Source organism: Pempheris klunzingeri, chromosome 2, assembly GCF_042242105.1.
Source record: "Pempheris klunzingeri isolate RE-2024b chromosome 2, fPemKlu1.hap1, whole genome shotgun sequence".
NCBI classification, from domain to species: Eukaryota; Metazoa; Chordata; class Actinopteri; order Acropomatiformes; family Pempheridae; genus Pempheris; species Pempheris klunzingeri.
Genome location: NC_092013.1, coordinates 16,921,622 through 16,943,290, shown reverse-complemented (window position 1 = coordinate 16,943,290; position 21,669 = coordinate 16,921,622). Strand labels below are relative to the sequence as shown.

At 41.7% G+C, this 21,669-nt stretch overlaps 1 protein-coding gene across 3 annotated transcripts; it reads right to left on the bottom strand.

Annotated features, from left to right (window-relative positions):
• Positions 1-247: 247 nt before the first annotated feature.
• LOC139209720 (ras-related protein Rap-1A-like) lies at positions 248-20,500 on the bottom strand. 3 transcript variants are annotated; one of them, XM_070839548.1, is made up of 8 exons: positions 20,393-20,500; positions 14,137-14,225; positions 13,114-13,182; positions 12,747-12,803; positions 12,047-12,187; positions 7,722-7,865; positions 7,177-7,309; positions 248-1,271 (listed from the first exon to the last, which is right to left on the bottom strand). In XM_070839548.1, the coding sequence occupies exons 2-7, from the start codon at positions 14,191-14,193 to the stop codon at positions 7,220-7,222; spliced, it is 558 nt and encodes a 185-aa protein (XP_070695649.1). In that variant the 5' UTR covers positions 14,194-14,225; positions 20,393-20,500; the 3' UTR covers positions 248-1,271; positions 7,177-7,219. The 3 variants fall into 3 exon arrangements, with proteins under 3 accessions (XP_070695649.1, XP_070695658.1, XP_070695667.1); XM_070839557.1 differs by having other exon boundaries at positions 14,137-14,230; positions 20,393-20,486; XM_070839566.1 differs by lacking the exon at positions 20,393-20,500 and adding an exon at positions 17,709-17,809.
• Positions 20,501-21,669: the final 1,169 nt, after the last annotated feature.

Here is a 21,669-nt window from a genome sequence, read left to right as displayed (position 1 = left end):
ACTTAACTGCTGGGTGCACAGCGCACATACTGTGATACAACTGTCCTCTCTAGGTCATCTATTGATCACCAAATAGACTGGTTTCACTCTATAGAATCAATACTTTAACTACAACCCCCCATTTAAGTCCTATTTTTGTTCCACAAACAGTTTTAAACCCTTTAAAGACACATTTTAATCTCACTTTTCCCAAATAAGTCAAATCCACTTTGGATAAAAGTTTAATTCACAAAAATACATTGACCAATATAATGAAAATGTACTAAAATGTACTTTAATAATCCATAAAAGCTGGAACATCATTGACAGAAAAACACAAGAAGCATTATTAGAGTTGGTTTAGTATAATATATTTCAGCTTCAAGAGACATAGAAATCAATCCTTATTTTCCCCCATATTTCTTCTATAAAAGACCCATTTTTTCTGAAGCATTATTATGCAAAAAATGGCATTAGAATATATTATGGGAGCTATGAAATCCCAGTGACTGAGTATAAAATTAAGTCACATCAGAGAGAGATATTTGCAGAAGAGAAGTCCATGAACAACAGGGCGAACAAAGAAAAAAATATAATAAAAATAATAATACATATTATAGACCTTGATCTATCATCACTGACATGACAGGCATGGAGAAATAGGTGTATGGCTATAAAAAATTTCTCACTTTTCCACTTGATTTCACTTGAAAACATCTACACTTAATAACTGATGCATTTTTTTCATGCTCGTTTTTGAAGAATATTTATAATCATACAACTAAAAAGGTCAACTTCCATGTCTTTCAAATACGATATTGATATTGAAAAAGGTGAAAAATACTGAATCCAAGTTCTAACTTTGTTTTCCTTCTTCAACGCTGTTATTTTCTTTTTGTTAAACTGTCAAAAAATGAAAATAAGGGGGCTGCTCTCTGGCCATGTTTGCGGCTCATGGACACTTTTTTTATACTTTCAGAGGCTTTTTCTCATCATCATCATAAGTTTGTGGTGTTTGTTGGTGCAGGTGTGGAGACTGTCCGTTCAGGGTCAACACTGAAACTGAGACACTGAGGAAGGTCCTCGGAGGCGAGAGACCAGAGTCTTCCCTCTCTCTCTTTCTTACTGTCTTTCTTTCTCTCTTTCTCTCTCTAGTAGATCATCCTCATCTTCGATAGGAGCAGTTCAGTCAGCTGATTCACCGTTTATGGCTGATGGAGGGAGGGGGGGGGTGGGGCTGTTGGAAAGCTGGCACGTTCCAATCAGGGCAACAGTTCTTCATTACAGCATTTCTGCAAGACAGCACAGTGGTTAAGCCCTCGTTTCACATCCCGACTACTGTCTCCAAAAGACCGTCTACAGGCTGTCAGCGCCCTCTAGTGGCCAACCGGTGACATTGCGTGAGTAGGAGGGAAACGTGGGAGGAGAAAACAGAAATCAGGGCTATTGCATAAAACACTCAGAGGGAAATTTTGGTCTGAAGTGCAGCCTTTTTGCTTTTATTCTTAGAATTAAGAATTAAATGCCGTACATGAATATTCCCAAGTGTCAAGACTTGGTCTCAGCAGGGGTCTGCTGAGCCAATTAAGGCGGCAGCTACACACCCTTCATATGTTGTAATAAAATAGTCTATAATAAAGTCTCTCCTAATACCCACAGTAGCTACACAATGTAAATAAAGATCATGACATGATGGATTCAGCCTGTATGCACTTTAGTGTGATTCTGCACTTCTTATGTTCACACACAACTACTTCTGTCTCACTTAGAGTGGATACAAATCGTTTTACCAGAAAGACAATAAATAACAAAAATCAGAAAGATTGTCAATTCTAAATGCATAAACTTCCCTGTAAAGTTTGTACATAAATGTTTTATTCGTAGGTCGAGCTCCTTTCGTTCCTTCATTTGGGAAAAACATAATCGACTAAACATGTGGTCAAAATTCACAATCACATATTTCATGATACCTCCAAATATTAGTTTCACTATATTGTTCTCCAACATTACGCTTTTTTTTTTTACTAATATTCCAAATAGCACATCTTAATATTGTCAACTTAACTGCAAGGAGATCTTCTGCAAACTTTTGTCTCGTGTGTTTCAGTATGTGGAAGAAAGAAAGTTTCACAGGAAGTGAACGAGGCTGCGATGACTGGTGTGAACCACTGACGCATAACTCTGTTAACCACCACAGTCAGCATTTTAAACTTTGATAAAAGATTGCCATTTTTATACCAAGCTCTATGTCCAACTAAAGGGTTTTCTGACTCAAGTCAAAATTTGGGGCCAATCTAGAGGCCATTTATTGAATATAACAACCACAGAGGTTAACCATCACCTACTGCTTTTTGACGTCCAGTTTGAGAGCAGGAAGTGAGGCCAGTAGTGGATGCAGGAGCCAAGACCAAGGCAGAGGCCCTGTCCCCTCTCCCCTGACACATCTTTGGAGCAAAAGTACTGGAACTTAAAGAAATTTAAGGAACCTCTGAGTGAACACTGCTTTGTTTTGGTCAGGTAGATCTCCCGGTTGTGACTTCCTGCTCTGTGGCTTATTCGGCACTTGTGCTGCGTTTACCTCATATGGGATGGATGGTAAGAGAATGGCAAGATTCCCCTTTTAACGACTTGCACAATTCACATTCACAATTAAAATCACATATCAAAACCTAACACTATAATCAATTAAATTTGCATGGACAGTGAGGGTATTTCACTGCACAACTGTGCTTTTACTGCTGTGATGAGACAAAATGTCTGCTTGAAAAGGCCGATCGTGAAGTCTGTTAGAGAGTTGCACCCAGCGGGAGTACTGTCCAAATTAACTTAAAGATTTGAAAGTTTAAAGGACAACCCAAAGCTCAGTTACCATCTATTAACTCTAACATTGAAGTTGTGCATTGCAGTGATAAAACAACATGTGGGCACATTTGACTCAACACTGTGCACAGTTAAACACTGGAAAAAAAAAAAAAGCCACCTGCTGCAGTGCAATCTATGAACACGCCTGTAAGGTCTATCCAGGTTTTTCTGAAATGCATCGTTACAGTTAAATCTTCGAAGACACACCGCCTTACTCACAACTCCCTATATACAGTATGTCCTACAATGTACAAACAGATAGTCTGCACCATGATAATCAATATACCAACATCATATCAGGTATCAGCTCTCCACCACTTTTCATCCCAGTCCCAACAGCCCATGAAGTCAGCAAACTGGAAAATGGCCATGTTGTACAAAGTGAAATGTCTCATTAACTCTCTCTCTCTGTCCTGTCCGAGGCTGGCACCGTTACCCCTCTCTCTCTCTCTTTCTCTCTCGCAGTGTATGAGCTGGTGTGTTGTGAGCAGTGGAACAGTGGGGCTGTAATCCCATTAGTGTTGGTTCATTGGGCTGGCCAGTGTGTGAACGGGGAGGGGGAGGGGGGCAGGGGGCAGACACCGCCCTGGGGCATGCTGACAGAGGCCCCACTCTCACACACATTGGACCACTAACTGACCAACACAGATGGATTCAGACGAGGAACGCAGTGGGTGGTTTAGCGCCCCTGATGTCTGGGCTCGGCACAATGGTACTGTCTGTTTCACTAATCCGGTGTTATCGGTAATATCACAGTTTTATTTCCCCGTGCCCTGCAAGTTAGACGTGACTGAAGAAGTTAGATGTAAAATCTGCTGTTGAATGTGCTTCGCTGGTTTGGCAACACTGAAGTTTTGTTCTTACAACACTGCCAAAAATGTGTTAACAGTGAGTGTAGACCTTCTGAGGGCCTGCACTCTGACCACAATGGTTGAAAAACTCTTGTAAACTGTGGGTTGTCCAGCTACACCCATTTTAATTTCTAAACAACAAAGGGACCCTACTGCAGACGCCAGACGTACACTTTTTATGTTACATCTGTACATTTCTAGTGGTTACATTTACATCTGTGTACTTTCCACATTCCAGGGCACCAACTCTCACTGATATTAAAATGTTTGTGCTTCACTTGCACACAGTCTAGTAAAGAATTTATCATTCATCTGTTTATTAATATAGGCGCTGATGCCTGATTTTAGAGGATGACACACCAAAGGCATTAGTGTCTCTGCTGCAGCAGTTACTGAGTAGTGACCCAGAGACGACACAGGAGATCCAGAAGAGGCGGTTCATGTTTGGATACTGTCAGCTCCCTACATGGAAATGTTAAATTTAGAGAACATAGTTTTTATGATTATGTAATTATAACAATTTGATACCAAACTGGTACTAAGATCCTTGTAAAGAAATTATCTGTCCACAGACCAGCACCTAAATATGGTAGAGAGTCCACGTCCTGCTCCAGGATGCTTCAGCATGGCTAACACCACAGAAATGACAACTTTGGACTGAAGTCCTCTAGTTTAAGGACAAAGTGTCCCTACTCATTTCACCACTCTTCTGCCCATTAGTCTCACTGTCCAAACTCAGTGGGAGTCAAACAGAGAGCTTCTAAACATTCAGTCCGCAGCTTTGTGCAAAGAAGGTACTGTGAAAAAGGCCTGCACACTCGCTCCATGCATTATTATCTCATTACTGACAACATTTCGATCCTACTTGGACCTTCATCTGGTCGACATGCTTAAAAGATGGAAACCGCTTCCATATTTATGCAACATTAGACCAATGGGCTGACAAGCTCTATGATGGCAGCTGTGGTTACCCATCTTACACAGCCAGACTGATAATCGTCCTTGTAATTAATGGCAATTCAAGGAGGAGCATAAAATCAAGTGAAGTGAAACAACACCAGAAAGCTATGCCTCAAAACATCAAACTTCTATCTTCAATATACAGACATAATATCATGTACATACATCATCTCGTATAACAATAGATGAGATGGTGAGTGTATGTATCTGATATCATGTCAGTATATTGAAGATGCAGCTTTGATGTTTTGAAACATGGCTGTCTAGTGCTGTTGAACACATTATCTCTTTTTCATTGACGTTGCCTACTGATAGCCTTGCACCTACGTATTTATTCTGCTTTGCAGAGGCTCCTCTCTCATCAGCAAACACAGGCCAACTAATGCAAAAAAAAAAAAAAAAAAGTCTTTAGACTTTAGTTACAAGGTTTGTAAGTTTTCAAAAACCAATAATCACAAAGCTTTATGCAGCTGTTTACCTAGGGCCTGTATTTCTATGTCAAGCTCTTTTTGTCTTTTCTTTCACTTTTAGTGTGGACAACTGAGTGCAACACAGTGAAGGTTTGTAACGGTGACACGGGCTGGCCGTTAGATGTGGCCTGGCAGCACATTGTACAACTTGTTTTTTTCTGAGCATAGTGAACTCTCCAGGTTCATTCCTTCAATGTTTGGAAACACTGAGACCGAACTTCCTAATCTTCATGAGGCTAGATACACATCATGAGATCTCACAAGATTTGCTCAAATGACTGAATCTACACTCATCTTTCAAAGGAAACTTTCCACATCAGGGTGGAAACATTCTTGCTGCGACTTTCTAAGTTGTCGATGGGGGTTAACTGGGGTTAAATTTGAGCAGGGACTCATGGTGACCTACAACCTGTGGTGGGTTTTTGGTCAATGAGACCAGCACCTAAAATTAGAGGTGGGCAATATGATGATACTGATTAATACTGAGAAATTAGTCTCCATGCAGAGATTTGGCTATACCACTTACACCAATGTAGCTCTATCTTTACCATTACAGACTGCTCTATGGTACGTGACGGTTACCATTTTTGCATTAGAGGAACCTTGCACCAATGTGATGTAGTATCACAATATGTCAGGTATTCAAGTCACTAAATTATCAAAAATACAGAGATACATATGCTGTCTGGAAAATTCAGATGAGAAAACAATATATGTAAATGTATAACCAGACAATTACCAAAAATAAAAGTAGACGTAATGTGGCAAGAAGATCTTAATCACATTGCTAACCTCCAGCTAAAATAACATACATAATAGGCAACTGTAAAAAAAAATAAATAAATTGTCCTTAAATTCCAGCAGAAAGAAAAAAGTGCCAATGCCAAAATGTTTACAAAAAACGGCTGCAAGGACAGTAGGTCCAATTTACTGTGAAGCTGCAATCCAACACAGAATATGAATGACGATTAATTATTGCATCACATGCAGTAAATATGAAGGCTGATTTTAAAAAGACTAGCTTCTCTGTTTAGAAACATTGACAGTAAATAAGCAGCCTGATTTATGGAGCGTGTCTGTTTTCAGACTTCCTCGTTACCAGTATCCGGCCAAAATGGAAAATAACTGTGAAAAAAGTATAGAAAAAAAGAAGAAGCGATTCTGATTTTCCTGATAAACAACCTGATGACAGATCAGGATTTCCTTAGACATAACCAGCTGCTGCAGTCTGCTGATGTTCACATATAAATCCAGCCATCACACAGTGACTCATTCATTCAACAGCAATGAAAAAAAGAAATGAAGATGAAAAAGAAGATGCTAGCGAAAGCACTTCACACTTTTGAAGGCTGACTCAGAGGATATTGGCCTGTCCAGAAATATTCACTGGATCTGTAACTAATCTGCATCAGAGAAACGATTAGTGACAGGACACGTGCAGCTTATGAAAAAGATGTCCGTCTGATCTGCTGTCACGTGGAATAGTTCCTCTTTGAACAAGAACTACATTTTAACCCAAAGTTACTCCGCCATCACCACCAATAAGTTGCATTGGAATAATTACACACACAAAAAAAAAAAAACTTGAAAGGTAGGCTGTAATGTGCCCAGTTAGGTGAATCCACATCAGGACAGATGCTAATAAGAGTTCAGTTCAATTGGAATAAACTGACCCTGTTGGAGTTAATTGAAGTGTCCACAGAAACTAAATTTTTTAAAAATGTTCCCAGTTGTACTATCACTCCCATGTGTCTGTCTCCCATTTCCTTTATGTGCTCAGGTTCTTCTCAGAGAGCTCAAGAAGGCACAGTGACCACAGTTGACACACTGTAATATCAGGCTATACAGATAAATGTGACTTGACTTCACTGCAGGCAAACAAACTGGTAACGATGAATGATAAACTACAACTGATGTAAGCAGTATCATCTAGGATGACACAGAAAGATATTATGTAACGCTAATCAACCTTAAAGCCTGCCTATGCACCTTGACCTCAGCTGCTGGTCCTTTGTGTCTAAAATTTCATAACGCATAGTGTTAGTCATACACACCTGGCTCAGAGCTGCTGCAGGGGCTTGGGGGGGGGGGGGGTCTTTAAAGCAGGACACAGTTGGATTTCTTTTTCGCCTTCTTCTTTTCCACTGGCGTTTTCCTATTTATCTGTCTGACCAGGTCATAGAAGATCTGAGAAAGACGCAACAAAGAGACAACAAAACCTCTCGGAGTTAATACCAACTCTCCCCTTTCATACGAGGCGGGTCTAAACACAATGTGGCACCTTTAAGCAATCACTTGAAGCCTTATTACTAAATGGATTGATGTCATGGTTTGCACACAGTGGGTTTAACAAGGGTGTAGCACTGAGTAGCAGGTTTAATCCAACTGAGCTCATTATAACCTGCACCTCAGATAAACCATAGAGGTCTGCGTTAACACAAAATAAAACTCTGATAAGTTTACTCTTATACTGAGAACTCTAGACCATCAAGTAAACAATTCCCTGAGAGATAAATGCAATATTGTGGCTAGTCTTCTGAGGACTACTTGTTTACAACATGGGCAGGGTGACCAGTGGTTTGTTTCTGTGTGTACTCACATCGAGGACGTTGATCTTTGACTTAGCAGAGGACTCTAAAAAGGCACAGTGGTTCCACTGTCTGGCCAGGTTCTGGCCCTGCTCCTTCCCCACCACACGCTCATCCTCCAAGTCACACTTGTTCCCCACCAGGATCATCGGCACCTGAGGACAAGCAAAAGACAGGAAGTAAGCATGAGTCCCTTTGAGGCCAATTCGTGATTTTGTGTTATGAACGTAAAAAAGACTTAACTTCATACATGCAATAAAAATATACCATTCTTTCCTTTACAATGTTCAATTTATATAACATCAATACATAGAAAATTGTCAGCACAGTCAGAGGAAGCACAATAGATTTGAAGCAAGGAAAAATGCTTATCAAACCCAGGGGTATCTGATATTTAGTGGTAAGCACATAGGTTCATAAGTAAGCCCATAAAAATAATAAATAAATAAATAAAAGATGGAAGAGTGGGCGAGTAGAGAAGAACATTTGGTAAAAGAGGACAAGCGAGTTACGCGATAGAGAGGAGAACAAAGAAAACTGGTGGGTTTAGAGCAGAAGGTGAAAGTGAAATGGGAGATGGAATTCAATGTTAGTGGGACAGCGTGAGTTACGGCAAGGTTGCATTAGACACTTTTTTGATGCTGGTGTCAATACAACACCCCAGCTTCACTCTAAAAGTAAAACACATGTAACCCAACAGACTCAGCCTCACACACACATTTTTGCTGAGCACATTAACTTCATTAAATCTGTGAGGGTCCAGTGCCGTGGGTGGACACTGGCACTGAAGGCCATGAGAGTAATAGGAGGACTTTATTATTATTTTTAACCAATGCTGAACTCATCTGCATCCTAAGAGTACAAGAGTACACACAGTAACAGACTATTAAGAGCTTAGAATTTTGTTCATTTCAGTCTGAAGCCTGGACAAAGACAATCAAGAAAATCAATCCATCCCTGTGGGAGGGCAAGAGGAAATCATTGAGGTTATACAACAGTGACAAAAAAGATTAAAAGAATCAATATGAACAAGCAATGAATGCAGTTTCATTTCTTTAGAAAGTAAATCCTTTTCAACCACTGAGAACACAACCATTGACATGAAGTGCAGCTGGTTTTGGAATCTCCCAAACAGCCAACACTTCTTCTTCTGTGCCCTGAGTCAAATGTTTTAACCACCAAGGTCAAAAAAACAAAAACTCTCTGAGGAAGAGAGAATTTTCTGGGCAAAACTTCAGCCCTAACTGTCACAGTGGGCAAAGCCGTGGGCAGCCAGGGTGTCGGGATGCGTCTCATCCTGCCTGCTGTTTCCTGACCAGCTATCTAGGGAGCATGCTGGCTCGAGAGGAAGTCATGGCAGCCCCGCCCAGCCGGGATAACATCGCTTTCCTTCCTGAATGTTTTCGAACATTTCAGCTGGATTCCATGCTCCAGCTGCTCTCTGGAATTACATGATAGTGCGAGTCTGTCTGTTTGTCTGTTTGTGTGTGTGTGTCTTCGCATTCATTCAGTCTGCAGTGTCTTTTTGCATTTCAAGCTGCGTTTCTCCACAACCCAGGGCAAAACAGAAAAAGGGCCAAGACTCAAGTTTGTGGAAGAGTTCAGTGTTTCCAGGGGTTCACAGAATATTTGTTTGTGGTGCAGCTTAGCAAGCAAGATACATAATCAACTAGTGGAAAATTCTGCATGCAGCACAACAAGGCGCCAATAATATATCAGCAGGGGAAATCTATTTGTGGTGGGCCTGCAACAAATAAACCCATGCATGGGAAATCCTGCCTTCGCTGCCATCTCCTGGTTCAGAAAGAGCCACCAGACGTGTTTTGTGGATCTGGAAAAACTGGATATTTGTGAGCATTATGGTAGTACCCTGACATGCGCCAACTTGCTCAAACTTCCTTTTCCCAACCACAAATCTACTGTCGTTTTTGACAGTGGTATGGGCCACATTGCTCAAAAAATAAAAATAAAAATTTTGAAGGCATAGGATGAATATTCCAGAGTCCTTTTTTCTTTTCCCTCTCTCCAGGCCGTGGGGCAGACGACAGGAAACTGCAATGTTTAGATTAACCCCATTGAGGTTGCTGCTTGATGTTTGATATCCAAACAAGCCCTCACACTGGACTGCTGAACGACATTTCTCCCAAGAGGTCCTGGGAGAACCAGTGGTATGCCCTCCTTACACAAACTCTGAGCCATGACGGATGAAAAGGATGGAGAGGGGCATGGTAGGATGAAGGTATGCAGGGAAGGAAAAAATGTTCAGTGTCAGCAGCACACAAGGCAGCATTAGCCTACTGAAGAATCCACGCAGCCCACAGAGAATCTGTTCAGACGCTGTTAACATGCTACAGACAGGCCCTGTCCCGCCCACAAGGCATGCTAGAGATTGGATTGTGGGTAACATAGAACAGGGGAGTATAGAGTATCCTAAATGAATTGAGGCAGTCGTTCCAAATGGAGCGGTGAGTCACAAGCATGGAGTCAGGCATTAGTACCACTGGAGTCACACAGGCAGAGACTGAGATGGCCCGGAAAAGTCATAAGACCTCTCTTACATAAGAACTGTTGAAGGAAGTAAGGGAAGTGAGCTTTTAATACACTGGTGACTGCTCAGTTACTTTATTCTTCACTTCTAACAACCTTTTTTTAAGGAGATGGAATGTGGCCCTACTGTGCTCAATGTACAGTCATTAAAGGGCTTCTTAATTGAGCTTGGCGATATTAAGTGCCTCTGTGCATTTTGCCAGCTTTGGAGTAAATGGTGTGTGGAAGAGCTGAGAATGAGAACAGCTGTAGCTGCAACGGCTTTAAAGCTTTCTCCAAATAAGAAATCTGTCCTCACGGAAGAAAAAAGAAAACATGTTAAGCATTTCCTTTGGTCGTGCATTCCTGCAAGGGGCTAAGAAAGATAAACAGATGTCACAGCCATCACAGTAAAAGCTTAAATCACCAGTGGACCGATAGCTGACAGAGGGCAATACCCAGATAAGCACAAATGTTAAGACGGGGGATATTTTCAGAGGGAACACAGTTTGAGAAGAAAGGGACGTCAACTGTTCTCTTGCACATTGAGGAGCCACTGATCCTGCAATCCATCTGTTAGCCTGAGGCTAACCTCAGTTCCCCAACCACAGAGGCTCTAATGAAGTACCACAGACTCACAATCCAGTGTGTTTTTGATGAGCTGAGGCTTTCCTTGCACATCATCCCTGACAGTCCAATCACCCACACAGAGTGCCAGACCACTGTAAGACCACAAGGCAGGCCATAGAGGAGAGAGGAGCAGCACAGGGCGACAGGCATTGAAAAGGCCAGTCAAAACAAAAAGCGCAGGGGTATACTGGCACAGATATAGAAAAAGGGGAACAAGAGAAGGACTAATAGGAAGGTGGACAGAAAAGAGAGGTCTAACAGTTCTACACCAGGCTGCAGAGGGGCTTCTCAGATAGTTAACCGAGAGGTGGGGGGGTACAGAGAGAGTGAGAGAGAGAGAAGGAAAGAGAGGGGGAGAGAGAGAGAGAAGGAAATAGTGAGAGAGATGGTTATGGTAAGATTCATTCCCTCCAGAGATCACCAAAAAAGGGCATCTTAGATCCTGCTGACGCACTATCTGCCCCACCAGAGATGGGATGGAGGGCTTACTCACTCAACAGCCTCACAATTTACCAGAGAAACAGAAACAGAAAAATTAAAACGCGCTAAAACACCAAACCGGGAAAATAATGAGGTGGCACATCCTCTTTTCATTTGCACTGTTGCAGATCCAGGCAGGGGGCCGGACTTGGAGGGAAAACCACAATGCATGTACAAAAAGCACAACTAAGGTTTGAACATCCACAAGTGACACAAAGACATTCCCCTACTGTTTACTGGACTCTTGTGGCTGGGACCATGTCAAACACAGATGAAGTAAGTGGCAAACTGCAGGGACTTGCATGGCACTAGTATTTGCTGATGCTAGGCTACGCACAGTACACAAGTTTCACTAAGTGCTTTCTCATTGTTTTCACTCTACAGGCAATACAAATAACACCCTGACTTTACCTGTATAATGTTGAGGTAATTACTGGAACAAGATGCAGTGATTACAATGCTGAATGGTATCCATAGCAACAGTGTAATCTGGCTCTGAACAATGTAGGCGGCTGAGAACATGGAAGTGCGGTGCTTATGACCCATCTGTAATATTTTCTACTATTTGTGTTTCTGCATCTCATTCAGCCATTACACAAAATACAAATAAAATGAACCAAATGAGAAAAAGTTCTCTGAAAGTGTGGATGAGCTGATGTAAACATGCTTGTGAGACTAAATGTGGTGACTATATACTTACATCCTCTGTGTCCTTTACTCGTAGAATCTGTTCTCTCAGGTCCTGGAGGTCATTGAAGGTGGACTGTGCTGTGATGGAGTATACCAGGGCGAAGCCTTGGCCGTTCTTCATGTACAAGTCCCTCATCGCTGTGAACTGCTCCTACACAGCAGGATGAACAAAGAGGGTTAGATTTAGGCCATGAGCTCCGTCATAATTCCATTGCACAGGTAATCATGCTGAAGTGACCCGTTCTGAAATTCAGTACAAATAGTGGATGTAATACAATGCAGGGGAATAGTAGGATCTGTCAAGTTTTTCCTCACACCATTGTGCACTGTGGGTACACCATCAGCACCCTTTGACTTTCCTACTAGAAACTAGCAAGAACATGCATCTTGCTTTGAACTAAATGGTAATGTTAGCATGCTATTGTGCTTATAATGACAATGTAACATGCTTAGGTTTAGCAGGTATAATAGAACAGGAGAGTCTGCACCAAATACAATGGCAATCGACCGATTCTAGACGTTTCACTCAAAACCACAAATGTTAGTCTCCTGATGATGCTTGAGAAAAAAAATCATAGGATCAACTACATCAGTAGTATTTATCTTCTGGAGACGATGAATGTCAAGTGGTCAATGCAGTGACTCAGGTTTACTTCTACACTGCAGTACAGGGTGTTGACAGAGGTTTCAGTGGTATGCAGTTCACTTACTGTGCCTGCTGTGTCGAGAATTTCAAGCATACATTGCTGTCCATCTACCTCCACTTGCTGTAAGACAAAGAAAAAAAGGCAACAGACTCAGATAATATAGAGCTTAATTTCAGGTCAATGGGCACATCATATTCCATATTTAAAATTCTACATACAATGAATACCAAGAGAGACATCTAACACAGAGGAGGAGGAGGTGGAGGAAAAGAGAGAGAGAGAGAGAGAGAGAGAGAGAGTCAGAGAGAGAGAGAGAGTCCAATGAGAAACAACAAAAGCACAATATCATGACGTGAACCTGCAGAGCAGCTGCTAACAATCAGCTCATTCCAATCCAGCCTCTCCCTCTCCCCCCTCAAGGGACACTCACCTTTCTGTACGAGTCTTCTATTGTAGGGTCATATTTTTCCACAAAGATTCCCTGTACAAACTGAACTGTCTGTAAGAGAAGACACAGGGCAAGACAACGTCAGATCAATGTGACCTCCCAGCCGCAAGAGCAAAACATCCGGAGTGGCAAATTTGGCTGAAGTGCCATGTCTCCTTGCTGTGCTTGGAGCGGCAGCGTGTCTGCAACAGTTATCACAACAACTGGATAGGACATTGACGAAGAGGATGTTCATGATGTTGTCAGTCGGACCAGCCAGGATGCAGAACGGGTTCAACTAAAGCCCGGTACATCCGATTAATTTTATAGACACGACATACAGGTAAGGACTGTGCTACATCAAGCACTGTGCTTAACCGTAGCTTTACACAAGGGGTAGACCGAGTTCACCTAATAATATCTTAAGGTCTGAACATGTCAGCCTGCTAGTTTGAAGGATTAACCCGACTTCGACACCTGGTCGAAGTTAGAGAAGCAGGGCATAGAACATTTACCAGACAATTCATGGCGTCCTGACAGCCTCGTTATGACAACAATATACAACAAAAAGTCCAGGATTTTGTGCCTGTTCTTCATCAAACCACTGAAAAAATGGTTTATATGGGTTTAAGCATTTAACCTGTCCAGTGGGATTTGAGTTTATTTTACTGCAAACAGGCGATTGGCAGATCTAGAACAAAAAGCAAGCCTAGATTTGGCTGAGCAGTCTGTAGTTCCTATCCAGCTTTCAAGAATTGACAAAGAAGCCTGCAGTACACACAGCTAATTTTTTAAAGAACTATACTGCATAACAACAAGAAAAGACAGCAGACCTGAACACTTATCAGAAAATACAAGTTAAAGGAAAAAAAAGAAAGTTTCATTTGTGCTCTTGTGACTCTCCCTATGCCTTAACGTCTTTTACAACATAGTTTTCTCCAGACAGTCTTATAAAACCATAAGGAAACACACTGTAGAGGTGTTAGAGGTAGGGGGGCAGGAAGTGAATCAGGAGGGAATACTCACCAGAGCGGACTTGCCCACACCTCCAGAGCCTAACACCACTAGCTTGTATTCACGCATGGCGGGATTGATTCACTGGACAGCCCAACAATCTGCACTGGACAAACGGGGAAAAACAAAGTGGGACAGACCAAATGAGAAAGGTGCAAAAACAGAGAAGATTTAAGAAAAACAAAAGTACAAGATCTAATTTTCTTTTCAAGCAAAACAGAGGAATTTTCTCAGTCTGAGTTTTTCCACTCCAGAGAGGAAGGATTCTAGTCATTCCTGGAGGTTATGGACAAGAAGCAGCACAACAATGGAGGGAACACCCATAAGTGGAGCTGCTTCAGGGTGGAGGAGGTGAAGAGTATGTGACCCCTCTCTAACACAAACCAGCTGTGGTGTGTATGAGTGTAGGGGGGAACTGAAGGGGAGATGATACATGAATCTGGCAGATATTCCTCATAATGACACAATCATCTGGCCTTCACACACAAAAACACACCCTGCTGTCAGATTTTTTAGTCACTCACTCATTCATTCTTGGTATTGTAGAACAGCAATATAGTGTCAGTCTTTTCGGCTAATGATAGAAAACAGCTGAGGGAAGTGGAAACTGCGATGGGGAGGAAATTGTGAAATCACTGGAATATCCCTTTAAGGGACGAACAGGCTTCAAATCATTGGCACACACGGCGGCGTAAAGTCAGTTGGGTTGGCCAACTGGGTCACTACAAGTTGGGCTACAGAGACGTAGAGACTGCTACACTGAGGTTTAGATGTGGATGGGTGAAGTGGGGGATATCAGATTCTTTGTCTACTTTTTGATTCAAACCAAATGACATATAGTTTAAAAAGTTGATGTCCACCATTCAAATGACAAAACAACGCTGTCGTGTGAAAAGCATGCATCGCTGATACGGCCACTTTTCAAGGGCAAAGAAAAAGAGCCTTGAATTTGTCATGACAAAATCTGATTCCTTCTTCTCAAACGTGAATATTATCTGGTCTCCTTAGTTCTCTATGACTGTGTGAACTGAATATCGTTGACTTTAAGACTTTTACAGGTTACACTGGGCTCCCGAAAGTTGTGGAAGTAATTTTTTGGAAACGATTAATCGAGAAAATAATTATTAGTCTAATCGACGGTATAATGAAAATAATCAGCTTATGTGAAATGTTCTCTATCATCAAATAAGGAAATACATGGTTTTCACAGACGAGGTGTCATGTATTTCTGCTACGCTCTATGGCGAGCAGCGACCTTCTGCCCAACTGTATCACATTCACCCGATTACTGATAAAAGATGGAGCTGTGCCCAAACCCTCTGAGGGAAAAAAGCACAACAGTGTAACACAAGGTTTCATTGACTTCACTCAGAGGACCCAAACCAAAGGATTCAACCTCTCCGCCGTGGGATAGTGCAGCATGTTTGTATCAAGGCTGCGTTGAGAACATGGCTCATGTTAAACTGAGGTCTCAAGGTAGACTGAATAGCCTCACTCAATAATGAAACCCTTTTTGCATCCTTCAAAAGCTGAATCGCCAACCATTCTGGGAAGCAGATGATCCCACTCCTACACTGTTCTTTTTACGGCACACTCCGTCGAAATACTCAGAGGGGGTGGACAAAGGACTAAGGACCTCCAACTTCAATCCCAATCAGTGACCATGTGGGATATGAAGCCCAGACTGTGAATAATTCATACCCGCTAATCCTCTGCACACAAAGAGAAGTTCTCCTTGCACGGTTAGGGAGGAGCCACGGGGAGAAAAAGAAAAAAAGAACTGAGTGCAAACAGTCTCCGCTGCACTCTCATGTAAACATTCAAGTACAGAGTCAAGTGCATGCACAGTGTCACATATACGATGTCATGGAGGCAATGTCACACTTAGACTTAGGCTACGCTTCACTTGTCAGCTATCTACACGTCACACTTCTTGTGTGGAAGCTGTGGACTTACCCCTGCTAAGACAGATGAAGTCAGGAACCCACTCTGTGACAGTTACCATGTGACAGCTCCAGAGGTCGTTATGGAGGATGTCTGCTCCTCCGAAATGTGTACAGTCAAATCTTAAATGCCCCCCCATGATTAACAATCCTGAAAAAGGATAAGCAACACTGACGTACGTCAAACCTAACAAATCTGTGCGTGAGGCCTTTTAGCAAGTGTGTGTCTAGGTCTGACGGCTTTCGATTTTTTTAATTCAAAAAAAGACTGGATAAGTTTGAACCCATTCGCCTACATTTAACCGGAAATTAGTTAGCAAAGTAATATTTTCTTGTGATGTAGAGGAGGCGCCCTTTATTTCAGGATAGGTGGGGTGCCTCCCTATAAAATGTGAAAGGAAAGTCTGTTTTCCACACATCAAACAGAGGTTGCTTCCTGCTACAAGGATATGTTGTTCGCCTAAGCTGAAAATCAATAAATAGTAGATAGAGTCCTCCTGTAGAGATTTAGTCATGGATTTTTACATTATCATTATTGTTATAATAAAACAATCATACACTTACATGCAATTTTCAATCCATAAAAGAAAGCATGCGTACATTTTATGGCCTTTATGATTTTATGAGTAGTTAAATGACTGATATTCCCACGAGTTTTGTAACCACAAAAAGAGAACTAGTAGGGGTTTTTTTTTTTTCAAAATGTAATTGTAGGTGCTTACCACAGCAAAAAAAAGGCAACGTGAAACAAATATGAGCAACAGCCAACCAAGTAGCAGGCACATTTATAACCTGAACTGATATTCTATTCACCAGATACTCACTAATTCAGGGCAATACTCATTTGGGAAATGAGCAGCTACATTTGAGTTTAAATGACAAAAGCTGGCAGCGTTGATTTACTTATTTTATAGCTGTTATTTTAAAACTGTATAACGATTAGCAGGTAATGTGCTGGTAAGTTGATGAAGCTCAATTTTTGCTTATAAATGAGAACAATGAAGTTAAAATATAGCATAAAGCATTGAACCACTTTAAAAAGGCAAGATTTTAAGTCCGTCTGAGCTCGAGTAGGAGTGAAGGACAAATTTCTCAGCTCAAGTGTGTTAATTCATGTTCTCGAGAACGGCAAAGTGGTTGTGCTTGATGCCTGCCAAGACACAAATACCACCCTCCCCGACTCAAGTGACCTTACTGATCAAGGCTAAAAGAAATTCTGCTTAATATTCAATTAGTGAATAACACCTGCCTCCTTTGAGCGCCATTGTTACTGAGCTTTTCACCCATAGCAGCAGCCTTTTCTGCAAAAGGCCAAACAAAACGAGGGACATGACTGTAAAGGATGCTCTCGCTCTGACACCTTATCTACAAGACTTTCATACCAGGAAAACTACATACAACGCTGCACTCTCTCAACCGCCTGCCTACACACTCACGACGCACACAAACACACGCACACACAAGGCCATTTAAGGACATCTCCCCTTTTCCACTGGCCTCAACTACACACTGTCATTCCCAACAAAACAAACACACCACTGCCGTTACTCTGCTCTCGTAGTAACCCCAGCAAATAAGGAGCGAGGGAAAGCCACATGCCACAGAAAACATGCTCCACCATGACATCACTGCATCACTCACCCTCTACAGCCAAAGGTATGTATCCATCTAAGGCTGGAAATTGGACGAGGTGCTGCTAGCAGAGAATATGCGGCGAATGTGTCTGGATAAACTGCGTCTTAAACAAAAGGAAACTGAAATAGGAGAGCAGGAGGCTTCACAGCTAAACTACAGCATTCAGGATCCACGTGTTCCTGGTCTAGTGAGGCTAATCCGACAGCAATGAAGCTGTCACAGCGCCTGACTCAGCAGGGTGGTGTGATTGACAGCTGCCCTCTGTATCTTCCACCCAGTGCGGATGCCGAAAATGCACACATCCGCTCGTTAAGCTAGCAGGATGACACAAACTCATGTGCCATCCTCTTATTTGCTTGCTTGTTAACCCACATGACAATTACAGGAGCTGCGCTGATAAGAAAAAAATTCCACTTGAGGTTTAGAGGTAGAAAAAAAAAAAACAGGGTGCGATAATAGTTATTCTGGTGTAGTGTTTTTAATGCTGATAAGCTCTTGGTTACTCATTACCTCCACCAAAACCACAGTTCACAACACTTGCTCACACTGAGATTAGCATTAAAAACCCACTAACTTCAGTGGAATAACCCAAAGAAAAGCCTGTCAAGGCAACAGCTTAAGTGAAGAAGACAGAGCAGCAAGAATTTATTTTACAGCTAACTTATTTCCTACTAATATCCTAATAATATCTTTACATTTTCCTGGGAAGAACCATATTATCTGGTACGAACTATACGGTAAGAAGTTCTGAGCTGTTGAGTTTAAAAACAACTGTTGAAACCCAGCAAAATTTTAAATGTTTAAATGTTTTTTACTTTTCACTCATAATATTCAAATTATTTTGTTATTGGAAATGTTGTTCTTCGTATATGTTAAACTGTGTGACTGCTTGTGGTCAAATTGAACATTTTTGCATGTTCAGCAGACCTGCTGTGCCCTACTAAAAGATGTGCTATCTTAGCACCTAATTGGAAGTATAACCAGCTGTATCCTGTCTCTCATTCAACCTATAATTAGTGCAAAATTACATAATTCTTACTAGGAAACTTTGTAGTAAATTAAGAATTTATGAGCTTGTAAAATAAATTGTTCCCTCATGATTTAAAAAAAAAAAAAAACTTGAAATGTTTTAAAAGCAGCAACTACCGTTAACTTTTGAGAGCTTCTCGTGTGATCGATAACACCAAATTAACTTCATTCGGGAAATCAAGACTTATGATTAATGAGGATGTTTCTGATGTACAGTACCTAAAGAGAACAAACTGACTTAATAGAGCCAAAAGCCGCCATTCTCTAGTTTCATAGTTCTTACATCTCTACAAATTCACTACATCCCTAAACTCCCCCTTTGACTCAGAGCAAAACTGCTGCCCGACACACAAAACTTGCTGTGACTTGATTATGACAAAGATCTGTAACTGACAAACACCACCAGCCGAATTCATCTGTGTTGCTGGGGCCTTGACCTGTAACCACATCCTCTTTCCAGAGCGCAAGAAGGCTTCATGCTGATAGGATGGAAAAGGAGTAGCAGCCTACTAAAATAGTCTCTTCCAGTCTCTGTTCCTGTTCAGGAGTCCAGACAGCAGGCTTTCTAAAAGAGGGTGAGGAAGTGGGTTTTACAGTCCGTATCTCACCATCAACCCGGGGCTACAAAGAGATGCAGAGCACAGGATGTATCATTTCAGTTTGAGGCAGATAGCACCCTTGCAGAAACGTCTACTTCACTTTGAAACAGTCATAATGCATCATTAATAAAGTAGACCTGCTGTGCGTTTATAGTTTGAGGATGGAGTACACACCTTTCCTGTTTCACGCCACTCTCCCTGCAGCACAAATGACCTGCAACAGGCTGGTATAAAGCTTGGATCCAGACAAGACAAAATCGTTTGAGCTCTTGGGTTGTGAATCTACCTAATTTGCTTACGGCAGTAGCATATGCTTATCACTCCAGGTCATGCTAAGTCCCTGCAATCTGTGGCTGCGACTATGTACCACAGAGCAGTAACTAACACTCCGTCGATGCATGATTAACACAACCTTAGCATCCATAACATTAATCAAATTCTGCTCAAATCATAAACCCGCTTACAGATAAATCCTTAAAACACCATAATCTTTAATCCAGGCAAATGAGACCAGCATCTGCCCATAAACAGTCCAGTTTCATACCAGCAACAACACTAAGTCCCGCTATCAGGCTTGTTAGCAAAATGCCGCTAACTAGCTAGCTTTAACTGCCTGCGACGGGCCGCCGACACTTCACAACCGCTAGCTACAGCTCGTTAGCATGCAAGCTAGCTAGCCGACACATTCCTTCCCTCGGCGTATCATCAAAACACAGCTAGGTTGTCAGAAACACGCTGCAATTGGGCTCTTTTCGTAGCGCAAACGTGAACCGGGCTTGACAGGTTTGAAATCAGCCCGCAGTAGGGTGTATTTTCTCGGGGAAAGACACCAGCGGATTGCTAACGTTACCTGCCCTTCCGCCTGGCCTTGACTAAAATGGGAGTGCACACTCGGTGTTGTACTCGCGGACTATTCTCCTCATTTATCCGACGAGTGTAACACCAGCCGCGCTCTCTGCCGTTTCTGCTTAAAATCCCGCAAGTGTCGAGGCGACGGGCTCCCACGCAAATGGCTCATTTGACCGCGTTTAGCAGCCACTAAAGTTTGGCGTTTCCACTCACCGTTTCTCGCTCGCTGTCTCTCGCCGCTCCGCAAGTGTCAGTTTGCCTCCGGCCTGTGTGCGCAGCAGACGTCACTCCGACTATTTCTCATTTTTCTTAAAAGGGCATGACACAGCGGACACTGGTCCGCATCATTTGCATGATAACGGGCTGCACAGCTTCTGATGTGTCAGTAGAGATACACACACAGCCCGGGTTTATTCATAGTTAGTGATATATTTATTAATCAGCCACTTCCAGGAACTTGTGTTTAAGCACTGCACATTTCTAAGGGATGAGCACTGGAGTGCACAAATGATGAGGGTGGGGGGGGGGTATTATTTTTGTGTTTGAAGTTGAGGTAATAACCAGGATATAATATGAGATATCTAGGATTACTATCTTATTGAGTAAGAGCTTTTGTGTGTGTGTGTGTGTGTGTGTGTTTTTGTGCAGGTCTAAATCAAGTCTCAAGTCCTTGGGGGTAAATCCAAGTATAGTCACAAGTCATGAGGTTTCACTAACACACACCACTTCAGCATTTTTCCTTAAGAAGCTGTTAATGTTGCTCTTGTTTTTTGGCCTAATTGAAGCATAAGCGATCAGTCTGTTTCTCAAATAGACAGAAGTGGCAAAACATGTTCTTCTCAGGTGTGGATATTTGCTTTTTTGTTTGTCTTCTGTGAAGCGTGCTTAATATTTGGGTGTTTTTGGGGGTGTGGGTTCAACACAATTAGTTATTTACATGTTAAATTGGGGTCTGGGAAATTGCCACAGTTAAATCATTTAGGGCGAGAACAAATAAAGCCTGAAGTCACTGAAGACAGCTCTTAAATCAAGTGTCACTAATGTTTAGTATATACCAAAGGACCAAGTTCAATGTATTGACCTAATTAGAAATGCAAAAAGTGGTCCATTAATCAATAAAAGATTAAACGGCAACAATTAAGTAAAAATGCTATAACTGAATGGGTTTTATTTTTCTCAAATGTGAATATTTGTTGGTCCTCTAAGTCTTCTGTGTGTGTATACTGAATTATTTGTTTTTTAGGGGTGTTGGTTGGACAGAAATAGCGCTTCAACTATTTCAGTATTCTGGTTGATCAAACGATGACTGATACTGATGAAACAGTAACATAATAACCAGATGAATCGTTTAAGTCTGGCTAATAAACAACTATCCAAGGTGTGAAGGTCTTTTATATTGTTTTTTTATTGCTCTGGATTTTTCTTTAGGTTTCACCTTTAGACTTAAAGACTTTGCTTTCAAGTCCTTAAGAAGTCAGGTTTTTATTCTT